Genomic DNA, 24,764 nt, shown 5'->3' with positions numbered 1-24,764 from the left:
CCTGATCCAGTTTATGGCTTCAATGATGGTACACATCTAGGGAAGAACTAAGAGATTTTCTTGCCGTCTGGTTTCCACAATTTCAAAATGTTGATTTTATCTGTAGAAAAATATATGGCTACCTGACTGTAGTGTTTATTAAGATAACGCAGAGGCCACTCACAATTGCAGCTTGGAACTTTCGCACCTCAGATCACAACACAAATGCCTGATGTTGGCCAAGTCTTCAGTTAGAGCGACTCCGCTTCATATCATTTCTTTTTAAAAAGAAAAACAGATCATACGGCATAAGGAATGCAGTCAGTGGTATTGTAATAGACTTGAATGGTGACAGATGGGAGCTACACTCGTGCTGAGCAGAGCTTCATGGACGCATAGACTTGGGCAATCACCGTGCTATACACCGGGAACTACTGTAACATTGCCCACCAACTGTGCTTCCAGTGAAAAAGATCTCTCGATTGTGTGAAAATATATTCATTTTCCTTCCTTCTTTTTAAGATTGAGAAGATAGAGTGGGACACGTGGACATGCATCCTGGGGCCCACCTGCGAGGGCATCTGGCCTGCGCATAGTGATGTGACTGATGTCAACGCGGCCAGTCTTACCAAAGACTGTTCCCTCCTAGCCACCGGAGATGATTTTGGCTTTGTTAAGCTTTTCTCCTATCCCGTCAAGGTAATACTGTATGCTTATTGTATATACTTGCTCAGTCTCGTCAATAACTTAAAATCTATGTATTGTATCTAAGTGGATTTTTAAATATTGAACGCATAAGCAGTCAGCGATGTCATCGGCAGCCCTCTTGTTATGTGTGCTATCTAAACACCTCCTGACTTGTTTAGTATAGAAGTCGGATCCTCGTGGTATCCAATTCCTCCTTGAAAGGCCTTCAGTGGTCATTAAATCCAACATCTCACCAACTGCAAGGGAGGAATTTCTTTGCAATGTCTTGGACCAGTGCCTTTCTAACCTGTACTAGCATACTTCCAGAGAGGAGGGACTTACTACCTCACAAAGCAGCCCAATTCATTATTAAATAGTTCTTTTTTTTTTTTTAATACCGAGGTTTCCAGCTTCTCTGCATCTTTGCCAACACTTAGTTCAATTGTCAAAATGTTCTGCTCTGTACAGAGCTGAAGTTTCTTCTCTTTAGCCAAAGTTCTGCCTTCTGAACCATCACCAAGTAACTGTAGTCCTCTCCCTGAGCCTTCATGTGAAGGAAGATAGTATTTGACTCCCTGAAATCTCATTTTCTCCTGCCGAAATGTGTCCGGTTCTTCAAGCATTTCCCACAGCACGTCTTTTCCAGCTGCCCCTGCCTCTGATCACACTCCGTGTTATCAGTTCCATTCCAGACTATCTCATCTGAAATGGAATTCACCACTTCAGATGTTGACCAGCTCAGGCTCAGCAGGACTCTTACCTTCTTCTTTTGATTCTGTATTTGGATTAGATCACACTCAAGTGGCACCAGCTCTATGGGCTGCCACACTGTGCAGCTGAATCTTAGATTTCATTCCAGAAAAAAATGTTTAGGTTATCCCTTATCTTGTATGTACACATTGATTTTCTAAAATTTGAGTACAGAGCTTTATATCTGTACCCAATGAGATTTATGTTACTACACCTCGTTGTTCTAACCTGTCAACATCTTTTAAACATTTTTTCAAAATACTTACTTTCCTTTCCAGCATCACGTTATCTTCTCATTTCACAAGTGGAAGTTTTAAATCATGGGGAGAAGAAATAAAAAGACTAGAAAAACCCAGTGGCAGCACCAGGAGCCCCATTCATTTTAATATTCTATTTATTAGTACACCCATTGGGTTAGAGTTCCTCAGTCAGTTACATTTACCTGACTGTGCTATCACCGAGCTCAAATTTCTATCTCTAGTCCAAGGACACATCATTAATAACTTGGAAAATAACTTGCTAAAAGCCACATGGACTGTGTCTCTGGTATCCTTAATCTCTCTTTCTAATAAACCAATCAGTAAAAGACACGCAGTTCACAGTGAACCCCTGTCGCTGCCTAGTGATCATTACTTCTTTTCCAAGTGCTTATTGACCTTTTGTGTAATAATTCACCTTAGAATTTTCCAGGGATTGCATCAACTCATGAATCAATATTTGCCAGAGTCTACGTGTTTTCCCTTTTGAATACAGGAACCTTTTTATGTTTGGTGCCACCTCTCCTAGTTTCTAAACTCCCCAGCTGTTACTGACCTGACTTCTGTGGTCACATTGGATGGACCTAGATTCATGCATACAGCTCTGTTTTGCCCTTTTGGGTTTAAAGAGCATTCTCTTTATAGAGGAGATGAGTAGATCTGTTTTCTGTTGCTATTAAATAATCTGATCTAAATAGTGTTCCTAACTTCTGCTTTTTTTCTACCCCTAAATATATCCTTAAATTCCTTTTCAGTGTCTTAGGTTTTGACTTCAGCATTCCTGAAACTGTATTAAAGTTGTCTGGGCAAGACTTTTGTATTCATCTTCGGTTATCTGCTCCTCCATCATGTGTACACTTAAGACCCAACCACACCAGTTTCCTTGGCTGCAACTTGGGTTTCTTTAGATGCCTTCCTCTTTGATCCTTCATTTGCTAACATACTGTCAGATTGTTATTTTTGTAGTTTTTTCTAAGACACACTTCTCATGTGTATGTCCAGTCCCAAATTCCAAAGCCAACTAGTAACCTTCCCTCAATGATTCATGACTTCACTACCACTTACCAGCCCCCCTTCCTATCTGATCAGAGTTCAGTTCTCTGTAGCACTTGTCCTTCCTACAGCTACATTCTTTTGAAATGAGTTTGCCCACAGAACAAGTCAAAAAGTTAGTGATACCGGTTTTAGTAGACAGGTTGGGGCAGATCTTTAGATAGCTGAGATCCCCACGGTACCACCACATCGTCCTCCTGAGCTAGGTTCGTTGTTGGTCCTGGGAAGTCATCATCCACATCCACAGCCTGCCCGCATGGGCTGGCTATCGCAGAAGTTTCAAGCTGTGTTCCTCCAACTCCCAGAATTCCAAGGAGGCTCCTCAAGGACAACCCCAAGCAACAGGGTAGGGGCCAAGTGAAGGGGCCCTGGGGCCCCATCCCTGCTTTCATCAGAGTCACTGTGTGTTTTGTATTTTATACATTGAGTTTCTGTGTAAGATTTCTTCCAAAATTTTGTGAAGAAAATGTTTAAGCATAGAGATAAGGCAAAAGAATGATACAGCGAACCCCTGGGACCCCACCACCTAGATTCTATATGTAATTCAAAGTAAGTTGTAGGTATCAGGGTACTTAGCCCTGAGTGTTTCAACATGCCTATCATTACCTATTGTTCAGTATTTGCTTATGGTGTTTTTTAAGTAAAACATTTATTTAGTTGAAATACACAAAATTTTTTAAGGTTCCTTTTTTTGTTTTGTTTTGTTTTAAAGATTTTACGTATTTATTAGAGAGAAAGAGCACAAGTGGGTGGGAGGGAGGGATGGAACAGAGGGAGAGGAAAAAGCAGGCTCCTGCTCAGCCCTGATATGGGGCTCTCCTGGGATCATGACCTGAGCCCCAGGCAGACACTTAACTGACTGAGCCGCCCAGGTACCACTTAAGGTTCCTTGTGGGTGAACATTGACAAATACATACACCAACATGGTCCAAACACCTATCAAGATACAGATCACTATCATTACCCCAGGAAATTTCCTCATGCTAACTTCTGGGTCAGTTCCCTCCCCCGACTTCTATTCTCACATGAAGAGACTATTCCATTGTTTTTCACCATAGATAAGTTTTACCTCTCCCAGAACTTCATATAAATGGAATGATCAAGTAGGTGCTGTTTTATGTCTGGCTTCCTTCACTCAGATAATGTTTCTGAGAGTCCTCCTTGGTATTCTGTGTAATAATGTCTGTTCCTTTTTATAGCTGAGTGGAATTCCATTGTATGGATAGAACAGAGTTTGTTTATCAACATGGCTATCAAGGGGCACATGCTTTTCCAGTGTTTGGTTGTATAAAGCTGCGAGCAACATATTTTGGACGAATCTTTGTGGACATGTTTTCTCCCTCTTATGTAAACACATAGGAGTGAAATTTCTGGGTCATAGGGGGAAGTGCATGTTTAACTTTTTAAGAAACTGCCAGACCTTCTTCCAAAGTGGTTGTATCATTTAACATTCTCACAGAGAAGTTAAGAGAGTCCAGTTGCCAACATTCAATGTTGTCTGACTTGTAAAATTTAGCTGTCCTGGGAGCAGACAATATGATCTCATTGTGTTTGTAATTTCTGTTTCCCTGATGACTAAGGATGCTAAGCACTTGTTTCCTTATTGACCATTTGTGAAGTGTTTGTACAAAGCTTTTATCCACTATTTTAAGTTGGATTGTTTATCTTTTTATTCCTGAGTTATACTGTGTAAGATCTGATTAAAGAAACAGTTTCATAATTTAACAGCATTTGAAAACCCCTGGTCAATGTAAACTACTTTGATAGTGTCACTTCTCTTCCTCTTCTTTTTCTTAATCTGATTTTTCTGGTACACTTTCACCCCTAAATATGGGGACCCAAGCTGGTGAATTTTTCTAGCTCTGTAGTCCTACTCCTTCAGTGCTCTGAGCCTGTTGGACAAATTTCTCCAAGCTGAATGTTTGCTTCTCCACCAAAATTCATATGTCGAATCCCTACCATCCAGTGTGACTGTATATAGAGAGGGCATTTGCAGAAATAAGTAAGGTTAAATGTGGGCATAAGGCTGGGGTTCTGATCCGATAGGGTTAGTGTTCTTGTGAGAAGAGACACCACAGAGATCACTCTCTCTCTCTCTCCATGTACACACACACTGAGGAAAAGCCATAAGCACACTTTCTGTGTGCTCATAGATGGTGTGTCTAAACCAGGAAGGGAGCTCTCACCACGAACCATATTGGCTGACACCTTGATCTTAAACTTTCCAGCCTCTTCCCAGAACTGTGAGAAATGAATTTCTGTTGTTTAAGCCCCCTCCCCAACATGTGGTGTCTTGGTAGGACAGCCCTACCCCATTAGCCACCTCCCACTGCAATAGTCTAGCAGGGAGTCCCATGTCATTGGGTCTTCATAATACCTACAAGTGCTCATCACCACAGAGCAATCTCTTTGCCCAAAATTCAATTTCCATTTGTTACACTCTAATGTCATGTCTTCTTCTTGACCCCTTGTCTTGTTCTTCTTTTCTAGGAGTTACTTGGCCTCTCTTCCAGGCAGTTTTCTTGCAGTGACTAGCATGGGCTCTTATATATTCAGTTTTACAGTGTAAAATCTTCTTGATGAGGTATTAGTCCCCTGATTATCACGTTATTTCCTGCCTCCATGGAACAGACTATCCTTTTCCAGAGTCCACCCAATTTTCTAATACCTTGTATCATGTCGCAGAAAACCCAGTTCTCTCCTTAGACACCACCTATATAGCTGGCCAGTTGTTCCCATAGCCTCCATTCCCTTGCAAGTTGCGCCCTTCGACTATACCAGCGAGGTTAAAATACACCATGTCATTGACATTTCTAAAAGCCACCCTCATGTTCTCAAGTCTCCTTCCCAGAAAGTTAGAGCTTCTAGAGAATGGTTCTTCTGAAAGGAACCTTGTCTGTTAAGTGTGACGGGCAGAGAAGCCCTATGTAAAACGTGAATCTGGGGAGAGGATACATCGCTATCGTCAAACTCTCAGGTAAGCCTCACCAAACAGCGGTCAACACCCAGTCCTGTGGAGACATATTCCAGATTCTTTGTTTTTTCGTGACTCAGTGGAAGAGGAAAGTTGTGGTAGAGAGTCCCAATGAGGGATACACAGATGCGTGATTTGACATGATGACCTGGAAGGACAGCTCATTGGACTGGCTCTGCTAGGTCAGCAGGAGGCTCCTTCCATAGGCCCTAAGGGAACCACCAAACATCCCAGCTGGCCTCTTCCTCCTGGGGGAGAAGCTAATTTCCTGAAAGTGTCTAGTAACTATGAATTCCCTTTATTGTTCCATGGAGCAGTGATCTTGTTTCATATTCTGAGAATCTTGAATCCCCTTTTGCTGCAAGAATCTCAGCTTTGTGAAATCGCTTCAGTGGCTCAGAACTTTTTCCTCTTTCTCCTGTGTCACTTTCTTTCCCTCTGCTATCTGATTATGATCACCTTAGAATGTTTTTTTCTTCCGAACATTTCTTTTTGGATTTTGTCTCTCATCCTGTCTAGAAACCCTATATCCCATTATGTAAGTAGGAGTATGGAGCGACATTCCTCAGGCTCTTTTCTTTGTCCACCTCAAGAAGTAAGCTTGTGTTTGTAGTAGATACAGTGGGTAGGTTCCTGCTTCCAACTGGAAGACCAGCAGGACACATGGCTGGCTGCCGCCACTATGCCTGTCCTCTTTGCTGCCATTATCTCTGCCTATTTTGTAGCAAACCAGTGGCTCTGGAAGGCTTCCTGGAAATATGGCCTGCCTCTCTGCTTCCCTGCTCTTTCTACACTCAGTATTCTGTTGAGGAGTGGGCATTGCCACTCCTCTCTCAGGTAGGGGGCCGCCCAATACAGAGAGATCTTGACTAAGAGTATTTCAGAGTCACACACTCTGCTGCACCTGTTTCCTGCCATGTGTCTGTGCTGGTTTCAGGTTCCCTAGCATGCCAGTCCAAAACCCTCTGGAAGCCTCTTCCGTTATTGAGTCCAGTTTCCATCGGGGACACCGATGGCCCTCTCACCACCTCAGAAAGAGTGTGCAGCTTCCCACATCAGTCAAGGTATTCTCTGGTTGTTGCTGAGAGGATGGAAAAACTCTCCCTCTTTAAATGGCTCTCGCCGGAGCTGTTTTTGCCAGGCCATGGCTCATGAGCCAAAAATGGAAGCTGCTTTCTGGGGGCAGCTTCGGCTTCCACCGCATGTCAGCACTGCCGCGTGTGAGCTGCCGCCTTGTACTTCACCCTCTTCCTTCCCCGCCCGGGGTGAATGTTGTGTGGCCTGGGTGTGCGGCGCTGAAGAGCTTTCCGTATTCACTCATAAATTGGGCTCTTTTATTTGGCTATGCTTGTTGAAAAGGAACTTACTTTGTTTTAAAATGAATTATTTGGCTGTTTCCAGTGAAAATTGTTTTCAGTATCTGTGGCAGAAACTGCTGTGTTGTTTTAAATCTTATTTTAGGCCCCAGGATTATAAGCAGTCCCTCGGTCTTCTGTCCTAGCCTGGGCTGTGGTAAGAAGCCACTATGGGGGTTGACTGGGAAGATACTTCTCATCTCAAATGTCAGCCAGACTCACCATCAGGAGTTTCCACTAGAGACCTGTGGAGAATGTACATCTGATATTTGAGAGAAACAAATAAGCTTCATACACTTCATTAGGCTCCCAGAAGTAGGTTCTGTAGTCTAATGTTTCTTCCTTCCCTCACAAACTCCATACTGAGGACCTGTAACAAGCCAGGTGATGTTTTAGGAAAAAAAGAGACCGAGTGCCTGCCCTCATGGAGCTTCCACTCTAAAGAAACAGAGGGAAACTGCTGCTTAGATCGACTGCTTACTTTGTATCCACTAGAAGCCACTCTGGAAAAGAACGCGGGTGAAATAGTCTGGAGGCAGGAGTAATGAGACTCTGGATGGGGTACTCATGGGTTTCTGGCTCTACAGGGCCAGCACGCAAGATTCAAGAAGTATGTGGGGCACAGCGCGCATGTCACCAACGTGAGGTGGCTGCACAATGACTCTGTGCTGCTCACGGTGGGCGGCGCGGACACTGCCTTGATGATCTGGACGAGGGAGTTCGTGGGGACCCAAGAGAGTAAACTAGTGGACAGCGAGGAGTCGGACACAGATGCGGAAGAGGATGGAGGTGAGCGAGCCCCACCGGCCATGAGCTGCTGCCCCGTCCTGCACAACCCACCCCCCATCCTCCCTTCCCACTGCCAACCAACTCCACGCTCCTGTTTCTTTCCATTGTTTGAGGCTATGACAGTGACGTTGCTAGAGAGAAGGCCATTGACTACACCACCAAGATCTATGCAGTGAGCATCAGGGAGATGGAAGGCACCAAACCACACCAGCAGCTGAAAGAAGTTTCGGTGGAAGAAAGGTATGGTGTCGCCAGGTTTGTCCACATTTATTACATCTGATGACAAGAAACTGATTTCAACAAGAGTTCATTTTCTTTGGCCTCAGAGTTGCTACCTTGCCTAGGCTTTTGTGTATATGCACAGAGTCTTAACCTGCATACAGACTTAACCTGGGGAAAATTGCCCATGGCCCTTGATACATGGCAAAGCATGGGTCACACTTTGAGGAAGTGGGTTGTAGAGTATGACTTGAATGAACACGAGATCTGGTTGAATCTGGCTTCCTCTTGTCCAGAAAGGATGTCAGGATAGCCACCCGCTGGCTGGAATGTGATGGCTAACAGGAGACATCCTGATTAGAGGAGTAGGAGGGTGGGATGGTGTCTAAGGTCCTGAAGAAATATTTGTGGATCACAAAAAATAATCCTCTGTTCTGACTAGAGTCTGTGCATCAACGCTGTATCACTTGGCGTACCTTCTGTCAATTGTCTCTTCACCTGCCCAAGATTGTTCAGGTGGGTTTGGTGAGTCCAGACCTAACCAATTTGTTTTTGCCACCTTGGGATCCTTATATAGAGAGTTTCAGATGTTATTTTAGGTCTTTCTGATGTGCTGTTGTGAACATCGGTAAGGGAAATAGCCAAATACTTAGGCAATTTTCTTAGGAAAAAAGCTCATAGTTACTACCGTTTCTCAACCTAACCATATTCATACTAGGAAGGATAAATACTCACTAACAACTCTAACATCTGAAGAGAATTTCATGGATTACAAAGATGTTTTAAGAATTCTCTGTGGGTACTTCATATTGACATGGGGTTGGGTGATCACAAGTACCCTGGTCCCACATAATTAATGAGATTCAGATTTCGTTTTTTTTTTTTTTTCACTCCGTGTGGCTTTCTGCCTAATAATAACTGCTTCAAACATTTTATCTATCACTTCTTAAAATTAGGTGGTAATGTAAATATAAAGAAATATTTCCCCCTCCTGCTTCAGTTCATTGCTAGATGTTAAAATAAGCTTGATAGGGGTGCCTGGGTGGCTCAGTGGTTTAAGCCTCTGCCTTCGGCTCGGGTCATGATCTCAGGGTCCTAGGATAGAGCCCTGCACTGGGGCTCTCTGCTCGGCAGGGAGCCTGCTTCCCTGCCCTCTCTCTGCCTGCCTCTCTGCCTACTTGTGATCTCTCTCTGTCAAATAAATAAATAAAATCTTATTAAAAAAATAAGCTTGATAAACAGGAGATGCTGTACGCAAACAATTTGGAATCTGCTACACGAATCTCTAAATCATCCCTGCCATCTTTGTTAAATGTCACTGGGAAGATTCAGAGTTCTCTTTTGATTAAAAAAAAATTATAGAGATTTTTCTGCAGTAGTCTGTAAATTATAGTTTATCTTGCTTGCAACATTGTTCTTCTAAGGCCACAAAGGGAAAATAATTTTAAAGGGCCTGCTACTGAGAATAAAGAAAAAAAGAACCATATGCACCTAAGTGCCTTAGTAAGCCTCACCCTTAAATAATCCACCCTTAGAAACATTTGGTCTAAATTAAACATTCTTTTGGGAGAAAAATTACCCAACCTTTCCAATGTCATGTACCGTTATGAAACGACTTGACTTGGCTATTATTCCAAGGTTGTTTCTGGCTGATGTCTACAAACCAGTGCTTTGTCATGCTGAGACTTAGGTTGGCCACTAAGATTTAGAAATCTAAGCAAATTTCCAACTCCAAACACTGCAGTTGGTTTCTCACCTAAGCGGAGGCTCATCTGAACTTCCACTTGTCACAAGGTCTCTTTGGGTAGGCCTGTAAAAATACTCATCCCTGTTCAATTTAGGAAAAGGTGTGAGAAGTGAGGTACAAAGGACCTTTAAGAATTTTCAATCTTAAAATCTCCAGAATTTGGAAGCTACCTCACCACATCAGTTTGGGCACTTATAAGTATATTAGCAGCCACAGGATTGACTTTTTGATATATACAAAAGGAAAAAAAATGCTGCATAGTATTGAGAGATATAGGGGTTGGCATTTCAGGACTCTGTTGGCATTTTAAAATAATTCACACCAGGGTGTAGTTAAAAAAAAAAAAAGTGCAGTGAACAAAACATTTTTGAGATAAATATAGGGTCCAGAGGAATAATCAAGGCTTTTTTATACAGAGCAACATCCTTGGCAACTTAAAAACCTTGACAGCTTCAGTTCCCAGAGTGGGCTGTAACCAGAAAGCAGGATGACAGCTGCAAGGCATGCTGGGAGCAAAGCTGGACCACAGCAGGAAGGAGTGAGTGAGGAAGGAGCAGTAAATGGTGTCTGAATCAACGGCATCCATGGGACCAAATCCTAATCAGAACCAAAAACAAGCTGTCTCCACCAGTTCTCATCAGTAATGTTAGGGGAACTTGAACCTCAGAGATAGGATGCTAGACAGCATCTGGACTACAGAAGAGAGAAGGGCATGACAGTCAAGGTGGGATGTTCAGAGACTGTGTGAGAAAGGAGGATGAGAGAAGGAAAGTGGGGTGGGAAGGACTCTTGACAATAAGCTAGGCAAATATCTCATCTGAGTCCTCACCTGGGATAAGAAACAGGCTCTGTGAACTCCAGCATCCCAAGCAGAAGAGAGAGAGGCAGAAATAGAAAAGCTGGGGACCTCAGACAAAGAGTCTGAAGTCAGGCAGCTCCTGGCTTCTCCCTGCCAATATTTCAGGACTGTCTGTCTTGACACTCTTCCCTTTGACCCTGATTAGAGACACAGAGGCTCTTCTTGACCTGCCGTTCATTGTTCCCTCCAACACAGACCTGCAGATACCTGGGTGCTTTTTCTAAACACCCAGGCCAAGACACCCCAGTGAGACTAAGCGGAGACAAGTACTGGACAATCGCAAGAGGCGTGAGTGCAGAACAACCTCTTGGTGCAGGGACTTGTTTTGCCTTTTACCAGTGTTTCTGAAAATTCTACTTCCAATTTAAATCCTTTTCCAATTTAGAAACATGAGATGAGCACAGGATCCATCATAGTGAAAACAGTGCCTTGTAGACAGCGGCAGGTTATGCACCAGTTAGTTTTTAAACAACTGCGTCTCTCAATTCCTCGCTTTACACGTAGTCCTAGATGGTTTCTGATTAGACCCCATTGTCTGATTTTAAAAGAGCTGCAAGGCTTTGGATTGTGCTTCTTTGTACATTTCCTAACACACCGGGAGTTTGGATTCTTCAGCAGTCACATGATCTCTAGTTCCAATATTTTGAGAAGTGGGAAAATGGAGTGAAATTTGTAATTGCTGTCAAAAGAATACTGCATTATACCCACCAAAGAAGAAATCCCTTCCAGGTGTTTATCAAGTATCGGGGCCCCCCACTCCAACTTTGCCCTAGCACACTGGGAGCCTAGTCCCTTTCATCTAACCACACTGGTCTAGCCAGAACCCAGCCTTGGGTAGTCTTGAGTAATCCTGCTGCTCACCTGCCATGTGTGGCATGGGGCTGAGGAAAGTCAGGAAGATTTTTAAGCCTTTTCCAGTTGGGGGAACCTATGCTTTTAGAGCTCACCCACACACTCAGGGCTGCCCCATAGTGCTCTCCTTCAACCTCTGCTGACTCCAGCTCTGGTCTAAAGCAACCTTTCTAACCTCTGCTGCCTCTCAAGTTCCCACCTTCATCCTGACACACCCCCTCGCTTTCAACTTTTGGCCTTGTTTCTACTTTGCCCTGTTTTCTCAATATTATGGCTGCTTCAACTGCCTGCAAACTTAAAATTATTCCTTAATAAATACGCTTAATGTCAGCTCCTTTTTGGAAAGAAAAAACAGGAGGGGAAGGGTGGTTTTCAGAGCAATTTAAGATACAAAACGCCTACTATCATAACAGCACAAGGGATAGTACCAACATACTATGTTCTCACTTCAGTAAAAGCAGTTCTCCTGAACTCATCAGGTGACAAAATCCCTGAAATTTGCTCAGCACCAGATTACTAGAGTTGCCTATAAGATGTTAGGTCCGTAATCAAGGAGTGAGACTGATACAAAGCGAAGTTCAAGCAAAGCTTTATTTCACGCCAAGCATCGAGAATCAAACCAACCGGTCGGGGCCATCTCTTACAAAGAGGCAACCCCTCCCAGCCTCAGAGACTAACTTTTATAGAGCAAAGGCCATGTGGTTGAGCCTGGCTACACACAGGTGGCCAATGAGATTGCAACACACAGAGAAAATTGCACAGTCATGCTAGGTCACACACGGGTGGCCAATTGAATTTCAATTTACCCTAATAGATATTTGAACTAGAAGTTTCTTGCACCACTTTACCAAGGTCACACCAAGTTGATATGTTGTTTTCTAATTTATAAGGGATGACTTTCAGTTTCAGGGAGGTCACCCAGCCCACACTGGCCTGAGCAAAAGGAACCTATTGGCTGACATGTCCAAAAATCCAGGGGTAGGGTGACTTTAGGTGTGATATGATAGGGAAACTCAGATCTTGCTGTTCTCTCCCCATAGCTCAGTTCTGCTTTCTCTGGTTATTGCAATTCAAGTAGCAAAATGACTGCAGTGCCTGAAGCTTAGAGTCCAGCAGGAAAGAACTGCCTCTGATTGACAAGTCCTCACAAATGTTTGATGATGTACTATTGGCTCTGGTGGGTCACATGACCACCCTTGAACCAATCACTGGTGATCTGTAAAATATGAGCCTTTTATTGGCTGTTTAGGTAAGTAGTCTTATCCTGCCCATAAATAAGCAGTGTGATCACCTCTACCAGAAATAAACGTCCAAGGTGGTTAAGAGAATTGGATTTCTGTATGAGCCTACAACAGGACGTGTCTACTGCCCACCACGTTTTTCTTGTCATATACACACTCTTAAAATACTCCAATTTAAACTATCCCACATAAATGATTGAAAATGCAGTTAGCTCCTCCCAAAGAGTTTCAATCAGTTACTGTGTCCAGCCCCACATCCAGGATCTCGGGGAGCTATGAAGTCTTCTCCAGGTTCAGACGAAGCTCTTCATAGTCCTGTGACTAACAGTAATGTTGACCACCCTAACATGCCAAATAGACAGTGGTGAGGAGAGGACAGAATGAGGATAGTTTTTTAAACCGCCACTTGGAAGGAGAGAGAGTGAGACACAAAACGCAGGGGTCTCTGGTCCACGTCTGTATCATCCTCCGCCGTCTGGAACAGTCACTGACTCCTGCCTTTGCCATGTGCATGTTTTGCACAACTCTACAATAATATGAATGTTAGAAGAAGTCAACAGTCAGAGGATGTAAAGGTTGTGTTTGTTATGAGAAAAGTTACTCTGTATATATCTAAAGATATATACAGAGTAGGAGGTAACACGCTATCTTCTAAAAGAGCCAGCTTCCCCTAGTCTTTCAAATTCCTCCTGGAACATAAGCAATGCTCCTGTGGGGTAAAGATTCTGCCAGGCACCGGAAACTCTTATGTCACTCCCGCAGAAGAATTGAATCCTTACCCCTCCTCTGCCCCTGCCATTCTGCCCCAGACTCCTCCCAGTCTCTTCCAGAAACTCTGGCTCTGTGCTTGGCCACTCCATGACCAGTACAACAGTACACCAGTGCAGGGAGGAAAGGTCAACTTTAAGAGACATTACCGAGAAGGCCCAAGCTTTAGGTACGTCTAATTCCATTTTTATCCTTTACCCTCTGGCCTAAGTGTTGGCATTTCATAGCATCAACTTAGCAGGAAAAGGACTTTTGACATTTCAGACTGCTAACTACTTGGATACTCTAAGTCAGTCATATCAGTGAAACAAATTACTTTTTTCTTTTGAAAAATCATTTTTCATTCTTCCCGGCCTCATTTTTTTGATGATCAACTGAGCACTGGTTAATTGGTTACTGTTGGTATATATTCCTTTTTAAAGGCATAGGTTTTATTTGTCTCTTGAGGCAGAAGTATAACCATTTTAGGTGCAGCCAATCCTGATGTTGTTATTGTTGTCATTGTTTAATGTTTAAATTGTCACTGTGTGGCCTTAGCAGACCTTTCTTTGGGTTGGTATATGTGACTTTTCACAATACCATTGTGTACTTCCGAAATTGTCCTTGTTTTTGAGAAGAGGTCGGTCCCACACTCATCATTGGTTTTGCTGTCTCAGCATGGAATTTGGTTTCTGTAAGTGCGCATTAGTTCCTCATAACTACTGGAGATAACTTAAATTGTTGTAGGCCTAAAATAGAAAAGGAAAAAAAAGGCAACTTTTTTAAAGATCATGAAGTATACTGATATTTTAAATTCAACTCTTTTTTTGCCTTGTTTTAATAGGGCCTTTGTCATGCTTTGATGCGCCGTATTATATTTATTGTATTTCTAAAGATTATATTGGATCGTGTCATCTAAAAGATGAGAAAGCTTTCTTTTCCTTTTCTGGTTTTGATTCTTGACTCTGGCTGTCTGAGGTTGGCTTCAAAGAATATAAAATATAGGGCACCCATTATGTTAGATAGAATTTCTTAGAATTAGTACACCGTGAGAGGTATAACCTCAGTCTTTCAGGTGTGACCTAAGCTTTCTGTCAGTTGTGGCCCTCATAGGAGAGCAAGAGCACTCTGAAAAGGAAGTAATTTGGGGAGAGTTTAACGTTTAATGAAAGGACTGGTCACAAAGGTGTGGGCAGGATTAAGAGAAACAACAGGGATGGGGTAGCCCCTCCACCACTCTTGTGTCCCAAGGTTGATGGCTCCCCAGATGTGGGGAGCATTAGTCATGGGAGCAGAGAGCCTTAAGGAGCTGATACGTGAGGGAGAAGGTTAAAGGGCACTGGCCAGAGTCCCAGCAAGGAGCTCTCTGAGGATTAAATTCCCCAGTTGCATTCTTCTCTGACCCTCTCCTCTTCTACTGTTGCCCCTCTCAAGCTGAAGCCAGTCAGAAGCTGAAGAGCAAGAGTGCCTGTTGATGCATTCGTCAAAGGCTGGCCATGAAGGGCTCAGGGTAGGAGGAGAGAAGGGTGGGGAATAGACACGAAGGGGTGGAAAATATCCTGCCCATACTTCTTTTGTGTTTTGTTTTGTTTGTTTTTCTAATAGAAACTGGTGTTATTATCACAGAAAAGAACCTCTGGCCATTTTAATGTTGAACAGTAATCACTATCATTTATAAATGCTTTTGGATATATACAGTCATTTCAAGATACCAGTAAATATGGCCAAATCAGTATCAAGAATCATTAGAGACATTTAAAGCTCTACGCAATTTTAATTGGATCAATTTTGATGGGCCATAGTTTTACACCCTTGTCCGGGGGTGTCAGAAGAATTAACTTCTAGAAAACATTAGTACACTGAGAATGGTCATGTTTTAAAATTGATGTTTTATATCCACATTACATTTTTATATTTTCACACATCTTTAAAAATAAGATGTGAACATCTTTGGCCCATCTCCAGAGGTTTTTATTTTATTTTCACATGAAGAAAAAGAACAAATTAGAAACTTAGAGCTGTACAAATGTCTAGTGCCAATACCCAATTTTTTTGTATGGATTAAATTACCATGCAATACCAATTTTGGATATGAGGTAAGTGCGACACAGGTGGATCACCAAGACATCTTTTTTGTAACTTACAAATAGGATATGTAATATCTCCAAAGGTGGCACATGGTCTGTTAGTAAAACCCAGCTGAGCTGATCAGCCATTGGTCTTCCAAGTTTCACGTGGTTGGGCTGTGGTTCCTAGTTGATGTTGAAATGTCTCCTGTTTGACACACTTGTCCCCATCTCCTCTCCTCGCTGCATGGGGAATGGGAAAGATGGAGATTTTTATTTGATATATTTAGTTGGAACTTGCATTCAGACAAAAACCTAACTCTGTGATGAAAAATACAAAATAAGTACCAAGTGAACTATTTTTGTGGAAACTGACATATAAATATCCAGTAACTTCTGTCTCTCTAAGTGGGCACGAGGGTTAGCTCAGGGACTGCATTCTCGTGGCTCCTGAGGCAGCGGTCTGTTATTCAAGGCCCTTTATTAGTTAGCGCTGAGGCTTGCAGCTGTTGGCTGGCTGTCCAGGGATGAGAAAAGAATGTGATAATTGACCCTTTCTGTTTCTATCTTCATGACATTATATTTTCCACCTTTCACTTGAAGAAGGAGAGGGTCAAACCCTTCCCCCTGCCTTCTCCTCTCAGAAGCTGCATAACTTAGGGCCAGCAATCAGAATCCCCCAGTGAGCTAAAGCGTGTCTCCCCTTTCTCAGCTGGACACTGGGCTTGCTGTCACCTCTCCTGCCTGTCTCCAACTGGGAAGCTCATCTCTCCCTTTAAGAAAATGTCTGAGGTAGAAGAGTTCGTTTTTAACCCCTAAATTGTATTGTCTTAGCCCCAGTTTAATGTAGTTTACTTATAAATTATACATAAGGGTAGAATTGATGACACTGATAGTTCTAGTGCTCCTTTGATTAGGTGTATGGAGGCTAGATGTTCTGCTCTTTGACCTGGCTCTGTAACATGGACTTAATCCCATTGTAAAGTTTCAAGAAACAAAGCTTTTTATACACTTGGATCAAGCTAGCCTTGTGTCTTAATTAAATACTAACTGTTTTCCAGAGAGGGGTCCACAATATAATTAGAAAATCACTTTTAAATTTGAATATCATCCTTAGTGTTTTTGTAATTACGAGATTGAGCTACTATCAGGGGAAATATTTAGTACCCACATACGTTTTCTTCATTTTTCTATCATGCAGTAGTGGATAAATGTCAATATAGCTCTTTTTTTCTATCTTCTTCCCAGTTTTACTGAGAAATAATTCACATCACTGTATAAATTTAAGGCTGACAGCAACGATGGTTTGATTAACGTATATCGTGAAATATATCACCACAGTAGCTTCATCTAACTCCCATCCTCTCATAGAAACACAACCAAAAAAAAAAAGAAGAAGAAGAAGGAAAAAAACCCTTGTCTTTGAAAGGAGAACTCTGAAGATTTACTCTCTGTCCTGTATATCACACATCCCGAGTACTTGCATACCTTATAATTGGAAATTTGTACCTTTGACCACTTTACTCCAGTTCCCCTCACCCTTCCCCTCCACCTCTGGTGACCGTAAGTTTGTCTCTTTTTCTGCAAGTTTGGTTGGTTGGTTTAGATTCCATATATAAATGACAACATGTGCCAAGTGGCCAGATTTCCTGTGTTTTTAATGGTTCATATTCTACTCTTTTTGTACCACATCTTCTTTATCTTCAGCCCTAGAGGGACGCTTAGGTTATTTCCGTGTCTTGGCTGTTGCACATATGGTGCTGCACACATCGGGGTGCAAAGATCTTTTCAAGTTAGTGTTCTTGTTTCCTTTGGATACATTTCTCAGATATGGGATTACTGGATCATATGGTAGTTGCATTTTTAATTTCTTGAAGAACCTCCATACTGTTTTCCACAGTGACTGCACCCATTTGCATTCCCATCAACAGCGCACAAGTGTTCCCTTTCTCCACATCCACTATCTATCTTGTCTTCTTGATGATGGCCAAACAGGTGTGAGATGATATCTCATTGTGGTTTTAATTTGCATTCTTCTCATGTTAGTGAGGTTCAGCATCTTTTCATTGGTCTGTCGTATATCTTTTTTGAAGAAATGTCTCTTAAGGCCATTAGCCCATTTTTTAAGGTTTTTTGTTTTTTTTTTCTTTGCTACTGGATTGTATGAGGTGTGTGTGTGTGTGTGTGTGCGCACACGCACATGCGTGTGTATTATTAACCACTTACCAGATACATGGTTTGCAAATATTTTTCCCATCCCATAGGTTGTCTTTTCACTTTTTGGATGGTTTCTTTTGCTGCACAGAAACTTTTTAGTTTGATATAGTCCCAGTTGTTTATTTTTTAGTTTGTTGCTTGTGCTTTAGGTGTCATATCCAAAAAATCATCACGAAGACCCATGTCAGGGAGCTTTGTTGATATGTTTTCTTCTTACAATTTCCAGGCTTCATGTCTTACTTTTAAGTCTTTAATCCATTGAGTTAATTTCTGAGAGTGGAATCAGATATGGGTCCAGTTTCTTTCTTCTGCATGTGAATATCCAATGAGCCCAGAACCATCTATTGAGGAGACGGTCTTTTTTCAATTGAATATTCTTGGCTCCTTTGTCAAATATTGGGTTGACCATGTATGCTTGGGTTTATTTCTGGGCTCTTGATTCTGTTCTAATTGTCTATTTGGTCTATATACCATGCTGTTTTAATGACTGTAGCTTTATAGGTTAGCTTGAAATCAGGACGCGTCATACCTCCTGCTTTGTTCTTCTTTCTCAGGATTTCTTTTGTTATTAGGGGTCTTTTGTGGTTCCATACAAATTGTAGGAGTCTTTTTTCCTACTTCTGTAAAAAAAAAAAAAAATGCTGCTGGAATCTTAAATAGGGATTGCATTGAATCTATAGGTGGATTTTGGTGGTATTGACATTTTAGCAATATTAATTCTTCTAATCCATGAACATGGGATACCTTCCCATTTCTTTCTGTCTTCATCAGTTTATTTCATCAAGATCTTACAGTTCCCAGCATAGAGATTTTCACCTCTATAGTTAAAGTAATTCCCAAGTACATTATTTTGATGCTATTATAAATGGGATCAATTTTTTCACATCTTTTTCAGAAAATTTGTTGTTAGCATATAGAAATGCTACTGAGTTTTTGTATGTTAATTTTGTATCCTGCAACTTTACAAAATTTGTTGGTTAGTCCTAATTGTTTTCAGGTGGAGTCTTTAGTATTTTCTCTATATATAATTATGTCTTCTCAATAGAAACAGTTTTACTTCTTCCTTTCCAATTCTGATACCTTTTCTTTTTCTTGCTTGATTGTTTCTCACTAGGGCTTTCAGTAGTATGTTGAATAGGAGTGGTGAGAATTGTCACCCTTGTCTTAGTCCTGATCTCAGAGGAAAAGCTTTCAACCTTTCACCACTGAGTATGATGTTAGCTGTGAGCTTGTTTTATATGAACTTTATCATGTTAAGATATGTTCCTTCTATGCCTAATTTGTTAAGAGTTTTTCTCATGATTGGATGTTGAATTTTATCAAATGCTTTTTCTGCATCTGTTGAGATGATCATATGATGCTTTTCTTTCATTCTGTTGTGATGTATCACCTTGATAGTCTGTGTATTTTGAAACTTCCCTGCATCTGTAGAATAAATCCCGCTTGATGATAGTGAATGATCTTTTCAGTGTGCTGCTAAGTAAAGTTTTTTGGTATTTTATTGAGAATTTTGGCATCTATATTTATTAAGGATATTGGCCTGTTATTTTCAAGCAGTGTCCTTTGGTATCAGGTTTGGTATCAGGATAATATTGGCCTTGTAAAATGAGTTTGGGAGTGCTCCCTCCTTTTTGATTTTTTTTAGAAGAGTTGGAGAAGAATTCATGTTAATTCTTCTTCAAATGTTTGGTAAATTTCACTAGTAAAGCTACTTCATCTTGGGCTCTTCTTAGTTGGGATAATTCACATATTTTAAAGTAGAAATCACCACAGTTAAAATTTTTAATTTGAAATTATTCTCCATTTTTGGCCATTTTTTATAGCAAAGGTTAGTTAATGACAGAATTTTATATCAACTGTGCTATTACCATTACCTCCAACATTTGAAACCTTTGGCATCTTTAAATTCCCCTTGTTTTTTGATTCTGGAGTCTCTAACTTTTACAACAAGGGTTCACTTAGTGAAAGTCAAAGCCACATTCAGCTCCTCCCATGGGGCTTCTTTTTACATCTAAAACCTCAATAGGTGTCCAGTGTTTGTCTGGAAAGTGGCTGGCTGCATTCTGGCAAGGGCCTGCAGGAGTCCTTGGCACTAATCCCACTCTGACAGCAATCTGCTTGGTCATCACAATAGGACAGTGGTGTCGACGATGGAAAGATGACAATACAAAAGTGAGAGATGTAAAGCTTCTTTAATTTTGGAGTATTGGCAAGCTATCAGTGTGGTTACATAGGCAGGAACTAACAGCATTTCCTTAGCCAGTGGTAAGGTTTCACAAGTCCCCAGAGTACCCCAATGAAACAGACACCCATACTTATGAGAACTTCTTCCAAGTAGAAGAGGCTTCCCTTACTGTTCTCCTGAGGTCTTATTTTATACCTTTTAACAGTCTGTTTCCTCCCCAAACACAAACCCAAATGTTTAGGATCATCTGACTATATGCCTGCCTGCAAGCTCAGAAGGTATAACCACTCTCAAACAACTCTCACACACTGCAACGTGTTCACATGAGCTTAGCGAAACTGACTTTCGCTTGACCAGAGTCTTGCCTCAGCATGCTCTCTCTCAGGTTGTGTGAGGTTATCTCTAGCACAGTGGGATAGGGTCCTTGGTCATCCTTCTCCTCTACTTGTTGTGCTTGCCAAATTCTTCGTTTGTCCTTATTCTGTTTTGCCAAGTCTGGGATTGGCTTCATGGAGGATGACCTTTTAGGCTTTGATCTATCATCCCACTTCTGTTGTTAGAGGCCTTAAGAGGTAGCAATCACAGGCCTTTGTTGTTTGCCAGATTTGGAGATTCTCATAAAGCTGCTCTCCCGCAGCTAGGATGTCAACTCTGTGAAAGCAAAATTTCTGATACAGTGCCTTTTCTCTGAATCTGATAACAGTGCCGGCACTCAGAAAATGATTATTGATTGAGTGAATAAACTCCTTAACAATTTAACAAGGTTTAGGTTCATTTCTAGTCACTGATATCCATGGGCTGGGTATCAAAGTCTGAGATCTTGTTGGCATCTTGTCATTATAGCCATAATCCAGTTTGGAAATTTCTTCCTCTAAGAATTTGGCACCCCTGGCCAATTTTCTAGCTCTCATGTCAGTTTTTCCCCCGGCTTCTGCCTTTAGGCAATTCCAAACAACAGCCCTTAATCCTAGTCTCTGTGGCACTGAGACTAACTATCCCCTTTTTCTGGCAAGGGCTGTGTGACATGGGTGATCCAGGGGACCGGGCTCCTCTGGTCATTGCTCATTCATACGTGCTGTGAGCTTCCTTCCGTGTGGATGGATGAATGGTGCCTCCAGGAGTCCCCACATGCAGGGACTTGTTCCCAGGCACGAGTGGTGCCCTGCATTACTCACCCACATTTGACTGACCCCAGCCATCAACATCTCAGTATCTCTCAGTAACCCCACTTGGGGACCTACAAGTAAATCAGGATCCTGAAGGGCGACACTCTCCTTCCCATCTCAGTAGAGTTCCACTATGAAGAGGGCAGTTTGGGCACCCCCAAACATGTATGAGGGGCATATTTGTCCTGAGCAGAATCCCTCTCCCAGTCCTCCATGGTGTGCAAAGTTATGTCACCCTTCATCCACCTTAGCTCCCCAGTATGAGGAGATGCTGGGGCAACATTGCCAGGTTTATTCTTAGCAGGGGATTATGAAGGAGGAGTCTGTGCATACTCCTACGTGAATATTTTAGTCCCTCTGGTACATTTTTAACCATCAATCTATGCCATATGCTCCTTGGGAAACCAAGAAGCTTTTACCAATCCACAATTAGAAGCAGATTCTGAGCCCTTTATAAATGTTGGTTTCTTCATCTCTGAACAGTTGGGTCCCAGCACCAAATGACCTCAAGCTTGCACTCTAGCTCTAGGGTTTTGCAAACCTTTTCCTAAGTTGTGCTTACAGCTGAATGGGGAAGGCCTTAAAATCGATCTTCTCCTTCTTTATCCTATCTCTTCTGATTCGGTTTATCCAGATTTATGAACTTAGGCAAAAAGAAAATCCTGTAAAGAAAACTATACACCATGGATTTATAAAAGAAACTTTAAAGGAACTTGGTTTTTGTTTCAGCCCCAAATTAATAGCCACCTTTAATCCTTGGGTCCTGACTATATTGGTCCATGGTATCAAGATAGTTAAGTTCCACTGGATTGTCCGCTTTGTCTGTGAGTCTCTTAGTGCCTCAAGGGTCAGCACTGTGCTGTCCTGGTTCTCCCCGTGTGCCTGACATAGTGCTGTGCACACAGGACATAGTAACCAACTATTTATCCAATGAGTAGATGAATGGATGAATTTACTGAGCCTGCTTCTCTTAACATTGAAATATATTCCTCTGTCCTCAAAATGGTCCGCAGATCCATTCTTGGTCAGCAACCACGTTTACCTTCATTTTGTTAGCCTCCATGGGTGGTCTCATCTTTGGTGGGTCTGGTGTGACCCCTGTAGAATCTGGTATGGGATTGCTCTCTCAGTTAAAGATTTTTATCTTCTTACCATCTGTCCATTAGGAATTAAATGTCTGTTTGGGTTACAACTATTTAAATAACCCAAGGCAAAAAGAATTGGAAAAGTCTGTGTTATTGTAGCCATCACACCTATTTATCATCCAAAGCTGCTTTGTCCATGGATTTACAGTGAAACAAAGAACATGCTCACAAGTGGCAAAGTGTAAAAATATTGCAAAGATTAGCTAGATTTCCCTGAATTGAGAGAAACCATCATCTCTAGGTAATGTCAAATTTTTCTTCTAACCTTTCTGCTATGTTCAGGGAGAGAAACCTGCCCGCCAGTCTTTTTTGTTTTTGTTTTTGTTTTGTTTTGTTTTTTTAAGCTGTATTTAATCAGTCACTGCCCATTTCAAGTTTGCCCGAGGCATGACAAGCTTGGTGAATCAGGACAGTGCTCCCCTCCATGGGGAAATCAACGAACAAACAGCCTGGCACTTCCCTTTCCTCACTCCCCCTGGCCTCACAGAGGCCCTTTGTCATCACTGATCAGTAGCTGCTTTGTGAGCTCAGATTGTAAGAGCTGCTAAGAACGGACGGTCTTGCTAACAGGTGCTTCTGAATTCACCCTCAAAGTTACCACTTGGAGATCTGTCAAACCTGCCACATCCTATCTTGAAGCTTGTTCTGATAAATGGGAAGGAGCCTCGAATTCTCCGTTTCCATCCCATTTATGATAATGGATTGGCCTTAAAGAGCCTGAGAGTTCGTTCTTAGGAGACTCGCGGTTGCCTGGGTGTTGTGTGTAAGCCAGGCTCAGCCCTCACACAGGGACAGCGATTGCATGTGCGCAGGGCAAACAGGGCAAGGAGTGTCCCTGCTCTTCCAGGGCATTTCTCTTTAGGCTGAGTTTTCTTTATTCCGCTCCTTAGTCCTGTTGAGTTCTGCACTCCCGGCTGGTCTGAGTAGGTAGAAGGTAGCAAGTTTCCTGTTCTTCAACAAGGTGAGAGGATGTGAAGTTATGGTGTCTATTAAATTCCCAGAATGCTGAAATTAACAATTTCAGAGGCCTATGGCTTGCCTGTGTAACTCTGCTGAAAGCTGAATAATTGGGTTTGTTTTTTTTTTAAGGGAATTTAATGCTACCTTCAGAAATGATTTCCCTTATTCACTTCTCTTGATTTTATGTCTTGTTTGAAGCAAAATAATGACTTCTCTAAAACTGATAATTTTAGGAATTAAACCTGCCATTCATTAGAGCATAGTTTGTTCCCTTTTTATCATTAAAAAATGTGCAGAGGTAGAGTGATTTTTTTTGAAAGAGTAATCCTAGGAAATCCCAGGAAATCCTACTTACAGTGTAATCAGTTGGCTCACGGAGCTACAGAACGCATCACACGTGGGTGAGCGATTTTCTGAGGAGACAGAGCGTCCCTTACAGGACAGTGGCAGGGTTAGGGTGCAGCTATTTCTGTCAAATCCCTGAGCATCTCTCAGATCTCCATGTGGCGGGAATGGCACTACCAGGCTTGTTACCCTCCCTTTTTCTGTTGGTGTGTGGTTGTGATGTGGCACCTGGGGAGGTGTTCACAGAAGCAGTTATTGGAGTGCATGATGCGTGCCCCTTGAAACAGCATCCCTGACTGTAAAGTATGGGGGGTCTGGTGTTTTGTAGGTGTTTGTAAAGCATATTGGCTCACTCTTTAACCAGCCCCACCCCCTCCTTTGAAGTTTCCGTCATACTCTGCCATCTTTTCCCCTTTCCTGTCCTTGTCAGTTACCAGCTTCCTGTCTCAGAGGAGTTCCACTGACAGTCCACTGACTAACCTCAGCTCTTGCCAGACGTAGGGTACGGAATCACTAGTAGCTCCCCTCTCCATCAGTGACTTAAACCTCTCCCCTCTAGATTTCTCATTCCCAGTAATCCTGACCTTAATCTTCATTAAAGCATCCTAGATGCCTTAATACCTCCATTTTTTCTAGGTTCATCAGCTCTTCCTGGCTTCATTGTTTTGTCTGCCTGAATACCCCTCTTCCAGCTTCCTGGTTCTTCACTCCTGTATCCCCTACAGCACATACCTCCATTCTTCTGACTAGAAAATCACACTAGCTCAGATTGCCCTCACCAGAGTTCATGTAGCCAGGGCCACTGAAGCCCTCTCCACTGCTCCTTCATGTTCAGTCTTGTCTTCGGTTGGCTCCCTCTGCCAGCCACTCCACAGTCAAAGACAATTCTGACCCTTACTCATTCTTCGGCCCACACCCTCCATTCTTGGTACATGGCTTTTCTACCCTACTTCATGGAGAAAACAGAAGCTACTGGGCATAAACTCCATCTTGGCACTTCTTTTTCTCTCCTCTGTTTCGCTTCCCATCCTTCACCCCACGTAAACCGTTCACTTCCTTTCTTCTCAGAAGGATGACGTTCCTCTTCCTATTCAAGGTTCGTCCCTCAGCTGTGCTTAGACCTCAGCCTCCCGGCCATCCGTGCTCCCTGATCACCGCCTTTCTCTCCTGT

The 24,764-nt window shown here is 42.3% G+C and overlaps 1 protein-coding gene across 4 annotated transcripts in view; it reads left to right on the top strand.

The window, feature by feature from the left end:
* Nucleotides 1-24,764, top strand: part of EML6 (EMAP like 6) — a 270,175-nt gene that overhangs the window by 218,088 nt on the left and 27,323 nt on the right. For all 4 annotated transcript variants that reach the window (XM_032877766.1, XM_032877765.1, XM_032877764.1 and 1 more), the window contains exons 26-28: nt 502-678; nt 7,643-7,844; nt 7,958-8,084. In XM_032877766.1, coding sequence (XP_032733657.1) covers nt 502-678; nt 7,643-7,844; nt 7,958-8,084 — 506 coding nt within the window. The remainder of the gene's footprint in view (nt 1-501; nt 679-7,642; nt 7,845-7,957; nt 8,085-24,764) is intronic.

This window comes from Lontra canadensis, unplaced genomic scaffold (assembly GCF_010015895.1).
Source record: "Lontra canadensis isolate GAN:19392208 unplaced genomic scaffold, GSC_riverotter_1.0 scaffold61, whole genome shotgun sequence".
Lineage (NCBI taxonomy): Eukaryota > Metazoa > Chordata > Mammalia > Carnivora > Mustelidae > Lontra > Lontra canadensis.
The sequence above is the reverse complement of the archived record's forward strand: the minus strand, read 5'-3'. Positions and strand labels throughout refer to the sequence as shown.